The sequence below is a fragment of the Hakea prostrata genome, chromosome 4 (genome assembly GCF_041222555.1).
Source record: "Hakea prostrata isolate BN-2017 chromosome 4, UWA_Hpros_2, whole genome shotgun sequence".
NCBI lineage: Eukaryota > Viridiplantae > Streptophyta > Magnoliopsida > Proteales > Proteaceae > Hakea > Hakea prostrata.
The window spans coordinates 48,326,831-48,343,617 of NC_142603.1; the positions used below are offsets into that span (position 1 = coordinate 48,326,831).

The 16,787-nt window shown below is 38.9% G+C and overlaps 1 protein-coding gene, 3 non-coding genes and 1 pseudogene across 4 annotated transcripts; all 5 read left to right on the top strand.

Moving 5' to 3' along the window:
- The first annotated feature begins 978 nt into the window (after positions 1-978).
- Positions 979-9,727, top strand: LOC149019256 (pentatricopeptide repeat-containing protein At4g15720-like). The gene is given in 5 exon segments (XM_089153290.1): positions 979-1,243; positions 1,417-1,782; positions 5,799-5,937; positions 7,174-8,127; positions 8,130-9,727. Coding segments are annotated over 2 exon segments (1,806 nt in total). The 5' UTR covers positions 979-1,243; positions 1,417-1,782; positions 5,799-5,937; positions 7,174-7,538; the 3' UTR covers positions 9,347-9,727.
- On the top strand, positions 2,828-2,910 carry LOC149019257 (small nucleolar RNA Z159/U59). The gene has a single exon (XR_016173278.1). It is a non-coding gene; the product is annotated as a small nucleolar RNA Z159/U59 (small nucleolar RNA).
- Positions 3,118-3,196, top strand: LOC149019258 (small nucleolar RNA R21). The gene has a single exon (XR_016173276.1). It is a non-coding gene; the product is annotated as a small nucleolar RNA R21 (small nucleolar RNA).
- LOC149019259 (small nucleolar RNA Z159/U59) lies at positions 3,970-4,052 on the top strand. Its single transcript, XR_016173277.1, has one exon. It is a non-coding gene; the product is annotated as a small nucleolar RNA Z159/U59 (small nucleolar RNA).
- A 1,577-nt stretch (positions 9,728-11,304) lies between the features above and the next one.
- Positions 11,305-12,674, top strand: LOC149019260 (equilibrative nucleotide transporter 1 pseudogene; annotated as a pseudogene).
- Positions 12,675-16,787: the final 4,113 nt, after the last annotated feature.

Here is a 16,787-nt window from a genome sequence, read left to right on the forward strand (position 1 = left end):
GGATCGGACCGGAGGTTGTTCCAGCTGAGGCGGGCGTGGTGAGATTTGTGACGGTTGAGGGATGTTTCCGATGAGATTTGTTACGTGATGGAACATTAGGGTTTTCAGGTAAGGATGGTCACCCACTTCGGAAGGGATTTGGCCAGTGATGTTGGCTTGGAAGATGGGGAGTTCAACAATGCGATTGGTTTTGAAATCGCATCCGATGACGTCCCGACGCAGCAATCGGTGTTGGGAACCCTGAGCTGTGGTATGGGTTGTGAAGTGCTGCTTTGATCTTCATCAGAGCTGTGTAATCGTGTTTGTTGCAGCGAACAGATTTGGAAAGAGATGGTGTTGGGAGAAAGCAGAGAAGAAGGAGAGTGAAAAGGAAGGAGAGAAGAGTGGGTTCCATGGTAGAGGCCATTCGTGATCAATTCGTGTTCTCCTCTTTTGGGTTTGATCTGTGGAGATCTGTGAAGCAGTGATGTGTGAGTTCATGAATTTATAGTGGCCTTTCGCAATCATGTAAGGATAAATGGCCTGGAATCAATTAATAACGTCGGCTTAGAATGTTGCCGGATATCAGTGCCGGCGGATTTTTCGACCGCGAGAATCAATCTTTCAACTGGGTTTGGATTCGGTTATTAGCAGGGACTGAGTTTGTAAATTTAAAAACTCTAAAACCCTTAAAATGCAAAAGGAAATTTATATTATATATAATACTTTTCAGTTTTTAATCTTGACCATTAAATGTAAATTTGGTGACGTGGCTCAATGAGCTGCTGCCGCAAATAAAAATCCGATTGAACCCACAATTTCTTTCGCTAAAAGCCTTTTGTTTTGTTTTAATTTACCAAAAAAAAAAAAAATTTGTTTTGAAATACCGATGTGGACCGTTAGATTGCTCACACGTGTAATATTGTAACCCTAAAGTCATGATTCTTCCAACCCTAACCAAAGTAAGTTTTTTCAATCTTTCTCAGCGATTCTCTTTCCACACTCGGCTCTCCCTTTAAGTAAGACCTAAGACCCGCACTTTGCTTACCAAGCTTCACTAGTGTATCTTTGCCGCCGTCTGCTAGGGTTGCCATTTGCTTTTATCTGCTCGACGTAGTACTGCTACGGAGGGACCCTTGATAGTGTAGGGAGAAAGTAAACTCCCGCCGTAAAGTAGAAGAAATGGTAAGGCTAACAGCGGATTTGATTTGGAAAAGTCCTAATTTCTTCAATGCTGTGGGAGATCGAGAGTTGGATCTCAGAGGTAGATCCTTTTTCCAGAGTACCGCTGTTTCATGTTTTCTGTGAACCCTAGTTATTAACTACTTCATGTTGATTTGATTATTTGATAAATAATCTCGGTTGCTTTCATTTTGGGTTAGAAGCTTAAATTGCAGTAACGAACTTCATTATTTCCTCCTCTTCCCTCTGCAACAGGCAAGAAGATTGCTGTTATGGAAAGCATGGGAACAACCGAGGTAAGTTAAATTTAGCCTAATCCCATCTGTGTTATGAGAATCGTTTTTTCCTGCAGTGATATTCACCACGCTTCCCATCCACCCACCATGTTCATTATTATTTCCTTTTTTTTTGGGCCGGGTTGGTTCCTCATTTTCGGTTTCGCCCATCAGTTCACTTAGCGTTTTGTTAATAAGTACGATATCTTCAGTTCCCAATTTTAGCAATTTGATCGATGGACAGGGAGAAAAAACAAGGAAGTCAGTGTTCATTGTCGGTGGGATTTAGATAATTGGTGAAGCGGCCATCCTGCTGAAGCTGATTGTTGCATGAAAAATTTACAAGGTATGGCCTCCTGGGTTGTATATGTTATAGCTCATTACTGCCAAGCATGCAGGTTCCTAGCTGTTCATTGGTGATAGAGGTGAAGCCTAGAGTATTACTAAGAACGTTACATATCCTGCATCGATCTTTGCCCTTTGGGTATTACATGATGCATTTGTTTTGTTTTTCCGTACTGTCCTTCACTAAATGGTTTGTCGTTGCCGTCCACTCTCTGTGTAGGTCCTCTGTACTGATTTATTTGTCATTGTTGAGGGTATATTTTTCGAGTGTCCCGGCCTTCACTAGATGGTTCCAAATTGTCATCCACCCTCATTGTAGGTGCTTAGTAGTGATTTATTTGTCATTTCGAGATATATTTTTCCAGTGTTCCTGCACGAAGTAAGTTGCTGCTACTTAAATGTTGTGAGGTTTTCTAGAATGGAGCCCTCCTTCAGCCATCCTACTGTTGTTTCAAGTCAACATGCTTCTTGGGGCCTATGTGATAGGCGAGATGTCTAGTAGTGCTAAGCCTTGTATGACATTATTGGTATATTTTTATGGTGGAATTGAGAGATTTAGGGATTTGTGTTGGTTTCGGAAGGAAGGTGGGTTGGTTGGGGTTAGGCCTTCAATAAAAAATGAATAAAAAGGTGATAGTAAAGACTGATGGGACACTGACCTCAAGCTAACCTTGATGGAAGAGCCTTGTCTTTCAAGTGTGGCACAGAGGGGAAGTGATCATGAAGGTTGAATCCTCAACGACAGCTGGATCTTGGATGCTAGTCACTGGCTATTTGCAATCATCAGATTTATACCATCCCATCCAATGGCATGATTGCATGAACTGCTTGACGGTGGAAGCTTATATATCGTGTATTTCCTTTGGTTGCGATTTGGCATTTATGTTGGGGTGGGAATCCTAATTTTTTTTTTGCAAGCTTTTTCTTTCTGGTGTCAAATGGTTATCCCTCTTTTTGTGAGGGTTCTTCATTGGTTAAGCCATATCTTGTGTGGGTTGGTTGTGTTCTTTACTGAATACCTAGATCAGGATTTTAATGTTTCCTTTGCCTCTGAGGATGACTAAATCAAACTTTCGTTCTTCTGAATTGGTCCATGTGGAAACTTTTTGGAGACCTGAACTGAAGAGGCATAATAGGAGAGGTTACTATGGTGTTATGTTCTTAATGGGACATTTGCATTTGGTTTGATTTGGTATTTCAGTTACTTAGATGCATATGCATAAATTGACGACCAATTATGAAAATGAATTTAGGGAGCTTAAGGAGGATGCTTATTTTGTGACAGTCTGTTTTTTCTTTTGCGTGATGTATGTTCAATTTTCCTTTATTGGTCTTGTGTCCCTATGAAGATCGCCTAATGGAATAAAAGTAGTGGACTGATCACTATTGATGAGATATTGTGATTCTGAGGGATATCCACATGATGCATGATATTGTAAACTTTGTGGTTTTCTTAGTGTGCATACTTTCTAATGACTGGTATCCTATCCTTCGTATTGGTATCTTTCTTTTTTTTCCCTTTTCTCTGAAAGGTATTTCATTTGGAAATGTTTGTCTCCGGTGAGGAATGAAAACTTTCGTTCTTCCGACCCAATCCATGAGGACAAGTTTTGAACTTCTGAGGAGACTCCAAATAGCTTTCTCCGGTTTGTGATCCTTTATTGGCTGGGCATTTCCTTACAAATTGGGCGACCAAATTCCAATTTAAGTGTTGCATGTTTGGAGACTTAAGGCGTTGACGGGCTTTTGTTTTCAGCCCCGTCTGTTTGCTTTGCTCTGCTTTTGTTTATTGATAATGGTTCATGGTCTGCCAACTCTTAAGGTTTTCTCTAAACCATTACACTTCAGTTCTGCCCATCAAATTTTTCATGTGGCAATTCAGCGAGGAATGATTTGCCCTGGCTATTTGCAATCATCAGATTTATACCATCCCATCCGATGGCATGATTGCATGAACTGCTTGACGGTGGAAGCTTATATATCATGTATTTTCTTTAGTTGCGATTTGGCATTTATGCTGGGGTGGGAATCCTATACTAAATCTTTTTTTTTTTTGCAAACTTTTTCTTTCTGGTGTCAAATGGTTATCCCTCTTTTTGTGCGGGTTCTTCATTGCTTAAGCCATATCTTGTGTGGGTTGGTTGTGTTCTTTACTGAATACCTAGATCATGATTTTCTTGTTTCCCTTGCCTCTGAGGATGACTAAATCATACTTTCGTTCTTCTGAATTGGTCCATGTGGAAACTTTTTGGAGACCTGAACTGAAGAGGCATAATAGGAGAGGTTATTACTGTGTTGTTATGTTCTACTGAGACATTTGCATTTGGTTTGATTTGGAATTTCAGTTACTTAGACGCATGCATAAATTTACGGCCAATTATGAAAATGAATTTAGGGAGCTCAAGGAGGATGCTTATTTTGTGACAGTCTTTGTTTTCATTAGTGTGATGTATGTTCAATTTTCCTTTTTTGGTCTTGTGTCCCTATGAAGCTCGCCTAATGGAATAAAAGTAGCGGACTTCTCTTAGCGTGCATACTTTCTATAGTACGTATGAGTCTATCACTAGTACTAAAGTAAATTTCACCGTGTAATTCTGTAATGGTGTTGTTTAAATGAGATATATAACAAAAAACCAAGTTTGCTCTCTACAAAGCAGAGGTGTGAGTCTTCTAGGACAATGGAAATCCTCCCTCTCTTTTCTCCTCCCTCACTACTTCTCCTCTCCCCCTCTTTCTCCCCCATGGTTGACATGACGAAGTTGTGGTAGCACCTGATCTAGGGCTAGAATTGTTGCGGAAAATGGAGATCCTTCGCCTCTTTTTCCTTCCTCTCTATTTCTCCCCTCTCCCCTTGTTCGTCTGGTTTGTCTGTCCTTCTCGTCTATGCATCTCCTCTCTCTGCTTAGGCCTTTGCCCAAATTGATGACTTCCTGGTTCACGCTCTGGTTTTTGCCTAAGCGCAATGGGCAAAAGCTTTGTTGCCCATGGCTGGGGTTTTTTCTCTGCGTCGTCCGCATCCTCTGCCTCGTCATTCTCACATTTTTCTCCTCTCTTCTTCCCCCTCCCCTCTGCTCTCCTCTGTCTCTCCTCATCTCTCCCTCTTAGTTCGTGTATTTCTCCTCCTCTTCACTACCTCTCATTCGACTCCTCTCCATCTCTTTTAGTCTGCTACACTCTCTGGTGGTCTGTTTCTCCTCTTCTCATGGAATTAGGATTTCCTCTTCTTGTAGGTTCAATTGGGACTAGCAGACTATTGTTCCTCTCTTCTTGTAGGTTCATTGGGACTGGCAGACTTCTTCCTCTCCTTGCTTTGTTGTATGTCTATGTGCCACTTGTTGAGACTTTTTAGCTTTTGTATAATTCATCCCCCCTCCTTTGATTTGGTTAATGATTTTTGTAATTCATAAAATTAAAAAGCAAGCTAAATTATGGTTAGCATCAATATTTTTTCCCCCAATAGTTATGAGAAGTTTTTGCTATCCTTTTGTTGTAAGAGTTACTTGAATTTGTGTTTGTAAGGCACGATGGTCAATTAGGGGGAGGTTTTCATTCTTCACTGTAAGAATTACTTGAAATTTGCAAAGGTTTGCATGGATGGATGATATCAGGTCTCCATAGTTCTGCAAATTTTGTGACATGAGGAATCACAGACTAGCTTGTTTTCTTTTTTATGTTTGATTATGCTTCTTTACTGATGCTCCCAATGATTGAACAATGTTTTAGTTTCAGCCTTGTCTGAACATATTTGTTGAAAGCATGTTAGTTCTGAGGGAGCAAACTTAGCGTTGAAGGTTAGACAGCACTGGGGTTTCCCCCTAAAGAGAGAATCTTAGGTCATTCCTTGGGGCTTTTCCTTGGGGTAATTTGTGTATTGCTTTTCTTTTTTTTTTTTCCTTTTCAGTTGGCATTATTATGTGAATGTTGAATTTTTTCAACTCGATCTCTTTTTCCATATTGTTCCATCTATCCAGTGGTATAGATATTGATATAAGGGTATTATGGTCTTTCTGGTCTCAGGGTCATGCTGTAATGGGCCATTTGGGAAAACTATTTTCCTAGAGAAGATTTATATCAATCTATGCATATATATTGAAGATTTGGGGTTTGCTTGAAGGAAAGTCGCTGACTGTTCTCTCTTTTATGCTTTCCATCGATGGTAAGCTTTGTCACATCCCTGGCTTTGATTTTTTTTGTTTTTGTTTTTGAGAAGACTAAAATAACTTCAATTAACTGAATATTATGCAGTTACATCCATCATGAATCATAGTCTCTAAAGAGGAGTCCTATGTGATGGTTTTTAAACTAAGTAGTCAGAGTTTTGCTTTATCTTTGCTTAAACAATCGAGAGGAAGAAGGCAAAATTAGCCTTGAATAAGGAGGAAATCAAGAAAGGAATGGAATAAGAAATTTTCCAACATGACCTCCACCCTCCTTTCGCTCCTAAATCCTCCCAAACGCATGCAAATTGATTACACATCTCTAATCAGCATGCCAGATTTTTCAGCAACGAAATTTTTCTATTTTTAGTGAATGGAACTAAACACCATTGAAAAAAGACTTCTCTGATCAGCATGCCTAGATTTTTAGTAATGAAAATTTTCTATTTTATTGTGAATGGAACTAGACACCATTGAAAAAGACATCTCCGATCAGCGTGCCCAGATTTTTTTTGCTTTGTTGTACGTCTATGTGCCACTTGTTGAGACTATTTTGCTTTTATTAAATTCATCCCCTACTTCGATTTGGTTAATGGATTTTTTTAATTCATAAATTATTATAATTAAAAAAAAAAGAGGAGCAAGCCAAATTATAGTTAGCATCAATATTTTTCCCCCAATAATTATGAGAAGTTTTTGCTATCCTTTTGTTGTAAGAGTTACTTGAATTTGTGTTTGTAAGGTATGATAGTCAATCAGGGGGAGGTTTTCATTCTTCACTGTAAGAATTACTTGAAATTTGCAAAGGTTTTCGTGGATGGATGATATCAGGTCTCCATAGGTCTGCAAATTTTGTGACATGAGGAATCACAGACTAGCTTGTTTTCTTTTTTATGTTTGATTATGCTTCTTTACTGATGCTCCCAATGATTGAACAATGTTTTAGTTTCAGCCTTGTCTGAACATATTTGTTGAAAGCATATTAGTTCTGAGGGAGCAAACTTAATGTTGAAGGTCAGACAGCACTGGGGTTTCCCCCTAAGAGAGAATCTTAGGTCATTCCTTGGGGCTTTTCCTTGGGATAATTTGTGTATTGCTTTTCTTTTTTTTCCTTTTCACTTGGCATTATTATGTGAATGTTGAATTTTTTCAACTCGATCTCTTTTTCCATATTGTTCCATCTATCCAGTGGTATAGATATTGATATAAGGGTATTATGGTCTTTCTGGTCTCAGGGTCATGCTGTAATGGGCCATTTGGGAAAACTATTTTCCTAGAGAAGATTTATATCAATTATGCATATATATTGAAGATTTGGGGTTTGCTTGAAGGAAAGTCGCTGCTGGTCTCTAGAAGTGAAGTAGCTTTCTTCTTCGACTCCTACTCGACTTGCAGAAGAAACTGAAACTTCCTCAACTCCAGACTCCAGAGGCCAATGTGATCCCCTCCTTGATTGCTATCATTCAGTTTCAAGGACCAAACAAACACTCACCCAATCTTTATACAAGAATTTTTCAACAGTGCGGTGCAACACTGGAAGAGAGAAAAGAAGAGAGGATGCTACCCTACACCAATCTCCTCAATCCTTGAAGATTCCTTGATGAAGACACCGCCAATAAGACCAATACTCCTCTCCATCTCCTCCGAATGCCCATACGCTTGTGTTTCACCTTCCAGTTCGAAAGCCATCCAATTTGTTCATCATCTCCGACATTCTCGCGATTTAGAATCTGTAATTTCCATTCACTCCGGCCTTTTACAACATGGGTTCTTGAGAGACACTGTCACCGTCAATCATCTCATCAATGGGTATGTTAGGTTGGGGAGGTTAGATGATGCATTTCAGATGTTCGAAGAAATGCCAGAACCTAATGTCGTCTCTTGGACTTCTCTTATAGCTGGGTCTATAGACAGAGGCAAGCCCCATGTTGCTCTGTGGCTCTTTGAACGAATGATTGGAAGTACTACTTAGCCCAATGCCTTCACTTTTGCCACAGTGGTTAATGCTTGCTCTGTTCTTGCTGACATTGAAAATGGAAGGGAACTCGATGCTTTGATTGAGATGTTGGGCTTCCAATCCAACCTCGTAGTTTGCACAGCCCTCATTGACATGTATGGAAAATCGAACAAGGTTGATGATGCTCGCCAGATTTTCGATGTAATGGCTTATCGCAACATTGTTTCTTGGACCTCGTTGCTGCATATGCCCAGAATGCACAAAGCCATGATGCTCTCCAGCTCTTTAGTGAATTCATTCAGTCTATGTATGACCCGCCAAACCATTTCATGTTGGCGAGTGTAATCAATGCTTGTGCAAGCTTGGGGAGGTTAGTCATGGGGAAAGTGGCACATGCTGTGGTCACTCGTCGTGGCCACCATGTTAATGATGTGGTTGCCACAGCACTCGTTGACATGTATGCAAAATGTGGATGTTTTGATTATTCTGAAAAGGTGTTCCGGGGAATGCAGAATCTATGTGTAATACCTTATACCTCAATGATAGTTGGAGCAGCAAAACATGGATTTGGGAAGCTCTCCCTTAATCTCTTTGAAGAGATGCTTGAAAGAGGAATAAAACCTAATGATGTTACCTTTCTTGGGGTCTTACATGCTTGTAGTCATTCCGGTTTTGTAAGCATAGGCCTGGAATACTTGTACTCAATGTATCAAAAACATGGTGTAATGCCTCATGTGAAACACTACATGTGTGCTGTTGATATGCTTGGCCGGGCTGGCCGTCTGGACGAGGCTTACCAATTAGCAAAGACAATAAAGGCAGAACCTGGAGCAATTCTTTGGGGCTCACTGCTATCAACTAGCAGGACCCATGGAAATGTCGATCTTGTTATAGAGGCTGGTCAGAGGCTAATAGAATTGAACAGACAAGTTGCAACTTCATATGTGACAATGTCAAACACTTATGCATCGGAAGGGAAATGGGAAGATGTTTATAAACTCCGGTCTGAAATGAAGCGACAAAATGTCTACAAGGAACCTGGCTGCAGTTGGATTGAGATCAAGGAAGTAATATATGTCTTCTATGCGGGAGATGTATTGTCATGTGTACGAGGAAATGAGGTGGTTCACTTACTGGGAGAACTAGAAGTGAAAATGAAAGAGAGAGGCTATGTTCAAGGTAGTGACGGTTTGGTGTCTGTAGATGTGGAGGACGAAGCAAAGGAAACAATTTTGAGTCTCCACAGTGAGAGGTTAGCTTTGGGGTTTGCGTTGATAACAATTCCTAAAGGTGTGACTATTAGAATTATGAAGAACTTGAGAATGTGTAGAGGCTGTCATGAGGCCTTCAAGCTTATCAGTGACATTGTGAAGAGGGATTTTGTTGTGAGGGATGTGAATAGATTTCATCATTTCAAAGGTGGTTCTTGCAATTGCAAGGATTATTGGTAGTTTATTTTCCAGTTAACTTATATGACATACATTGGCAAAGACCGCAGATAAAATGTTTGAATGCAGAATCAATGCTTTGCTGGTGCTGCCATCACCTACCAATGAAAATTGCTAAATGAAGGAAGAAAAAAAGAAAAAGAAAAGAAAAGAGAGTGCCTCCGCTAGGACATTCAGACAACATTTTCCCTGAAAGTTCTCACTACTACAGGCTTTGAGATGGACGAGCTACATAACCTTATTTGGGGGTTTACATAAAATTTCCACGTATCAACCCAAGAATCCAAATTTAGATCGTCTCCGCCAAAGGAGTCTGTCCGCCTATCCCCTCAGCCCTTATGAATGGGGCACACATGATTAACTTAGAATCCACAACCCATGTTGTAGAAGACGTTGCAAACTTAATGTTGAAGGTCAGACAACACTGGCTGGGGTTTCCCCCTAAGAGAGAATCTTTGGTCATTCCTTGGGATAATTTGTGTATTGCTTTTCTTTTTTTCTTTTCAGTTGGTATTATTATGTGAATGTTGAATTTTTTTCAACTCGATCTCTTTTTCCATATTGTTCCATCTATCCAGTGGCATAGATATTGATATAAGGGTATTATGGTCTTTCTGGTCTCAGGGTCATGCTGTAATGGGCCATTTAGCAAACGGCCGTTACAACACATTGTTGGACATACTCATAGTAAACCAAAAAAAGGGGCCCGCGCCGCTCGTCTCTCTCCCTCACAGCCGCTCGTCTCTCTCCCTCACACTCTCTGAAATCGCCGCTCACTCTGCCCGCGCTTTCTGAGGCGGAGAGACTCGCCTGGTAGTCTCTCCGCCTCTCCTGCTGTCCGCCTCCGCCTCCTCTACCCTCTGCCTCCCCTGCTGTCCCACCATCTCTCCATCTCTCCCCTCTCTGTTGTGTTTCCTCCCGGTTCTCACATATCACCTCCCTGCTGTCCCTTCTCTCTCCGGTTACTGCTAGCCCTCATCTCTGCCCCCTTGCTCCGTTCTGCCTCCCCTGCTCCATTCCGCCTCCCTTGCCGCTCGACTTTCCTCCTTCCCGCCTCCCTTGCTCCACTGCTCCCCTGTTCCGTTTCCACCCCATCTCCCTCCCGCTCGGCTCTTCTCCTGCCTGCTCGGCTCTTCTCTTCTTTCCCATCTTCGTTCCCCTTAGATCTGTTTTTTTTTTTTTTTTTTTGCAGTATTTTGTTTTTCTTTTTATTTTTTTTAAATAACAGCTCCTTTGATTGCAGCTGCTCTTTGGTGCTCTTTGGTGCACACGCTAACAACTCCAAAGTCTGGGTATAAGTTTTTCTGCGTCGAGCTTGACAAGTACGCCTATACGGCATCGCTGCTACCATTGCTACATCTGTAGGAGTTTTGGATCCGTCCTTGAGGTGTGTAATGTTCCCTATGCGGGTGTTATGTCCGCCTTCGAGGCGTGTAGTATGTCCCCTTTGAGGGTGTTGGTGTTTTTTCGGTGTTCTTGTTCTAAGGGTTTTGTGAACGTGATTCACTTTGGGCGTGACCCAACCCTTACCCTGGCTGACCCTGTCTATTGCATGTACGATAGTTTGGTCATTTTTGCCCTTTGGTTCGATCTCATGCATGTGTGTTTGTACTTTTTTGAGTTCTTTAAATGAAGTGCTGTTTACCACAACAAAAAAAAAAAAAAAAACCAAAAAGAGGGAACAAAAGGAACAGCAAATATGCAGAAATAGCAAGAATACTTGAGATCACAAGAGTGAGTCTGGTTGAAGTGTAAGCTCCAAAGAGGGTTAGGGTTAAAAAAAACTTGCATCGCAACGTGTCTGAATGTTCAAAGTAAACATCAGTTTTGAGAGAGATTAAAAACACTAACGAAACTACTCAGGGAATGAAGAGGCAGAGGGATGTTCACACTTGACATTCCAAAGATTTTTTTTAGGGTATCAGAACAGAAACACAGAGAATGAGAGACTGAGAGATAGAATGGAAGACCTAAGTGGTGTGTATGACATTCGTGCTTCAACCCACGAACAAGCAAGAGCAAAACTAATACACTTCCCACACGAAAAGAAGAAGAAAAAAAAACCAGAGATGAGGGAGAAACGAGGGTTTTCTTCACTCATGCCTGGTTAGTATATAGCTGATAGACTTTTGATCAAATCAGATTTTCCCAGCTTTGCAGCGAGATTGATGCCTCAACAACAAAGTGGACAGAAAGATCAAAAAAACCTGGCGGGCCAAAATTTTAGCTTAGATATTATTTTGTATGTCTCATCCTACGTTAGTTTTTTATGTTTTTCATACGGAGAAAGCATTTGTGCTGAATCCAATGTCATATCTTCTCTTACTAGATCAAAGAGGGGCTTTTCTATCAATTTCACAGAGTTATGCCTTAAAGTTCAGTGTTCTTCTGTTATTTCTCACAAGATTGTAGGATCAATATTTATGGCCTGCTGTTTTTAGTTTATTGAAATATAATTTTACCTGGAGACACTTACAAGTTGTGAAACTGGCTTCAGGGGTTCTGGTTTTAGCTCTTTTGAGGATTGTGACCAAAGCTATATTTCCACAAGATGTGCATGGTCTTAGAAGAAGTGTGAACCTTTATTTCATCGTTAGTATTGCTGTTATGGTCAGATGCATTGTCTTCTACAATATTGCAGACAAGCTTCCTGTCATTCGATACTACAAAGATCTGAAAATTCAAGCTTTGAAGGAGGATGAAAGCAAGGAAGGTTCCTTGGCATGGTCTTTATTCAGAGCAACATTGTGGGAAATTGTAGGGAAGGTTAAGTGGTTTGGGTTTGGGGGATCATCCTTATCTACATAACTGAGGATGTGCACTCCCATATCCTTAAGGACTAGTATCCTATCCTTGTTATTGCCAGCTATAATGTGTTTGATCTGGTTGGCAAGTCTGTAACAGCAGCAGTGTATCTCCCAGAAGAGTCCTCTAAGCTGGCAATTGGAGCCTGTTATGTTTGCATGGACCCAAGTTCTTCCGGGCAGAGATTCCAGTCACCATCCTAACATGCCTTCTAGGGCTCACCAATGGCTATGTTACGAGTGTGTGTTATTGTGATTGTGGCTCACCAATGACCCAACTTCAACTCTGTTTTGATCATGGCTCCCAAGACAGTCGACTTGCAACATGCCGAGATTGCTGGTATTGTGATTGTGGTGTTCTTAATTATTGGCTTGGCAGCTGGTTCAGTGGTGGCATGGTTCTGGCATCATCTGATACCTCAACCCGAATCTGTATTTACTCGATTATCAATTTATTTTCACACTCAGTTGTTTCCACTTGAGTTTTCTGCTAGTCCAGCGTTCAAAACCTTTGACATCATCTATTACTGAGTTTTATGTATGTCTTGCTTTTTTTCCAAGGTTTCATTGGGTTATAGAAGTTCAAGTGAAATAAAATCTTTATATATAATAATTGTTAATATATATATATATATATATATATATAAAAGTATCTTGAAGATGTGGTCAAATTTCAGTTTTTAAAAAATAATAATAATAATAATACAAATTTTAACCCCTAAAGGCTAGGGAATCCTAGCTATATGACTAACATTCCTGCTTGTCGATCTCACAAAGTTTTTTGTTCGATATCTCCTTTGGGTTTTCAAGAAAAAGGGAAATTTTCCGAGGCACCAAGTCATCTGAGCACCCAAAACACAACAACGATTCAGGATAGGTTAAGACAATGAGACCCTTTAGTTGATCCTTAGCGCATCTTATGATGGAATCGCAATGACCATTTATTTTTCAACAGCTACAATTCAAGATAAGGTTTGAAACTTTGAACCGATGTTCTCAAGAAGAATGGGTTTCGGCGTCTCCCCCAACCTACCTGGAAAGAAGAAATATATTGGGGGTGTTGGGTTTTGTTTTACAAAACAGATAATATGATATAATATATTATTTTATATAAGTTTCAAAGTCAAAACTCTATTCCAAGGTTTTTTTTTAGGACTCTTGGTTGATTTTCACCTATAGGACTCTTCTAGATGGAAAGATTTTGATCCAAGGATTTTAACAATTCGGCATATACAAGAGGTAACCTAATACGCGTATAAAATCCATAGATTATACACGCATATGGGCCAAGCTGGGCCAAGTTGGGCTTGGTCGAGGCCGTGGTTCATGGAGTCTGACCAAACCATGGGACATATATAATATTAATAATTAGTTAATATTAAATGTTTATGATGGAACTTGGGACTGGAAATGTAGGGTGTGGGTCATGATCCGAAAAATTCATTTTTGGGTTTTGCTATGGAGAGGTGACTGTACGATCAGTCACAACTCTTCTCTTTCATAGGCGACTTTATGAATAGATGCTACCCTCCTCTATAGGTTTCCATACAAGTTTAGGAGTCTGGAATGGAAAATTAAAAACAAGAGTTTGTTATCTATTTTGGTAGAAAAATTCGTGTTCTGAAAAGTGAAAATTTCTTGTTTTGTTTTATTCCATTCCTGTGCATACTACATTTGTTTCTCCTCTGAAAATAGAATCTGTTGGAGTGTTAGCCTTTAGATTTAAAGAAGTAGTAGTATCTTGGAGGTGAGGACGCCAATGTTAGACCTAGACTACACTTAAGAGGGCATTCAAATACCTTAAGGAAAAGTACTTGTTTGTATGCCTCAACTCACCCTATTCGAGTCTATGCTGTTTTATTTTCAACCAAAATGGACCCTTCTTTTTGTGATTTTGCTTCCAATTGGGGGCTTCAAAATGTAAATTATATCAATATAGATCAATTTGCACTAGTATGAAGGTCTTAAAGCATTGGCACCCACTTTATGTTTGAAAAATACGGACACTCCAAAATTGAATTTTCATTAGATACAATAGTCTAATTTGTCATTAAAAAAGGTTAAATCATAGATATCAGTCCATGGGATGTCTGTGTTTTTCAAACATAAAGTGGAGTGTTAGTGCTTAAAGGCCTCTGTTTTGAGATATCGCTGCACTTTGCTCTTAGCAAAGGGTTCATGGGGTTTTTGACAAAATTGAAGAATGTCATTTCTTATTTTACTTGTCTTGGGGGGGAAAAAAAAAAGAATTTCTTCAAAAATAGGACAGTGAATTGTTCTCATGTGGTAATGCTATTAAGAGGTAAGCTATAAAGCCACTTTTTTGTTTGGTTCCTTAATGCAAATGTTATAAACCGTAGTCTTACAGCATCATTAGTGAGTTGCACTTTCATAAGGACACAAACCTCCTCAAACTCCCTAAGGAACAAATACACATCTTGATCAGGTAACCCATAAAATTGAGGTAACATAGACAAATAATGAGGTTTGAGTTCAAAATTATTACCCCTCACATTAGGTAAACGAATACAGGAGGGTTGTGCAAATTGAGTTGGATAAAATCTATCTCTAAGACTCTTAGGTAGAAGTATGTCTCCCATGGTCAAGGTAAGATACTCAGACAAATCGATTGATGGAATCACGAGTCTAGACAGGCATGCACTAACTACCTAATGCAATTAAAGGTTCTTATGAAAGAATGAATCTTTATTATTATTATTATTTTTAATAAAGTAAATAAAGAAGAAAAGAAAAGAAATAATAAAAACAAAATGGAAAGTAGGAAGTAGTGAATTTCTCCCACCACAAAGATTGAAATTATGATTCCAAAGCCGTAAGATTATCGTATAACTTAGCACTATATATGTTTGATAGCGAGGGAATCCGTATAGTCTTTGGAGCCACCTATAATCGAATCCTAGGGATTCTGCGGTAGAGTGGGGACTACTATATGTTTTTGTTTCTACTGTAGTTAAGAGTAAGTAAATATATTTGAATTTTTATTTTTTTTAAAACACTTCGATTTACTTAAGAATGAGAAAAATAAAATGGGCTAATACCTCCCCCGCAACGGCACCAAAAACTTGTTTGCAAAATAAAAGTAACAGAAAACGCACACGATATCATGTAGCTAATTGGTCGATCTCAGGGATAAATATCACTTTAAAATTTAACTTTTTAATGGTAAGTGAGAGTGCGATGATTCAAATCTTTTAACTAATCAATTAAATTAAATTAGTTGTCCTAACACATACATCTAATGCGATCGAATTAAGACTAAAAATAATATGGATATAACCTAATCATTTATCATCTAATAAATTCATAAAAAATGTATAAATAAAAAGCAAGAACAAAAGATGCGAACAATAAAAAAAATAAATAAATATAAAAGTGAAGTGATTTAAGTGTCAGCTCTGGATTGAGGGAAGGGAAGTATAACTAGGATTACTTTGATTGTGGACCATTTGCCATAGCTTACAATCCTCCGATTGGGGAAACAGATATTAAAGAAAAAAATGCAGAAAGTAAATAACAAAACAAATAACAAAGCAATAAATGGAAAAGAGAAACCTTAACCAAAGAGAGTCACGACTGTAGGCATTTTTGATCAAGAACCTAAGGGAAAATGAAAACAATAAATAAATACTGAAAAATAAATCTTAAGTTAAAGAATATGGAAAGATAGATAGAAGCGCGAATGGAGGGGTGAGAGATAAGATTATTGACGAATGCTACTCACTTGCATCCTCAAATCTCGAATAACAAAAAAAACCTTGAACAATCGATTTGAATCTCAACCAACCCTAACAATCAAATCTGAAAAATAATAAATAAATACTGAAAAATAAATCTTAAGTTAAAGAATATGGAAAGATAGATAGAAGCGGGAATGGAGGGGAGAGAGAAGATTATTGATGAATGCTACTCACCGCATCCTCAAATCTCGAATAACAAAAAAAACCTTGAACAATCGATTTGAATATCAACCAACCCTAACAATCAAATCTGGAATGATCCAAATCTACAATTGCTAGACCCAGAGAAAAACGAATCCTCTTCAAATTGAAAATTGAAACTTGAAGCTTGAACTCGAAATGGAAATTAAAATTAAAATTGACGAATGGAGGGGAGAAAGAAGATTATTGACGTGAATGCTACTCACTTGCATCCTCGGATCTCGAATAACAAAAAAACCCTTAAACTATCAATTTGAATCTCAACCAACCCTAACAATCAAATCTGGAATAATCCAAATCTGCAATTGCCAAACCCGGAGAAAAACGAATCATCTTCAAAATTGAAACTTGAAACTTGAAACTTGAAATGAAAATTAAAATTAAAATTACACTGATCAAAAAAAAGAAAATACATTTGCATAAAATAAATTAAATAGCTTAAATCTTCAATATACAAAACAATCAAAGAGCTAGAGAAAACCTAAAAAGAGAATAGAAAGTGTCAACCTAAGTTTAAAAAGGGAGTGTATATTTCCCAGTTCGGACTCAGGACCACGTAGACCAAACTTGGACCTCTATTTAAGATCCTATTTATCAAAAGCAGTATGTAAAGTCACGAAAGATTAATGGTAATTTAAAGCTTATGAAATTATGTAACTCAACAAATTTTGATAACGGAGT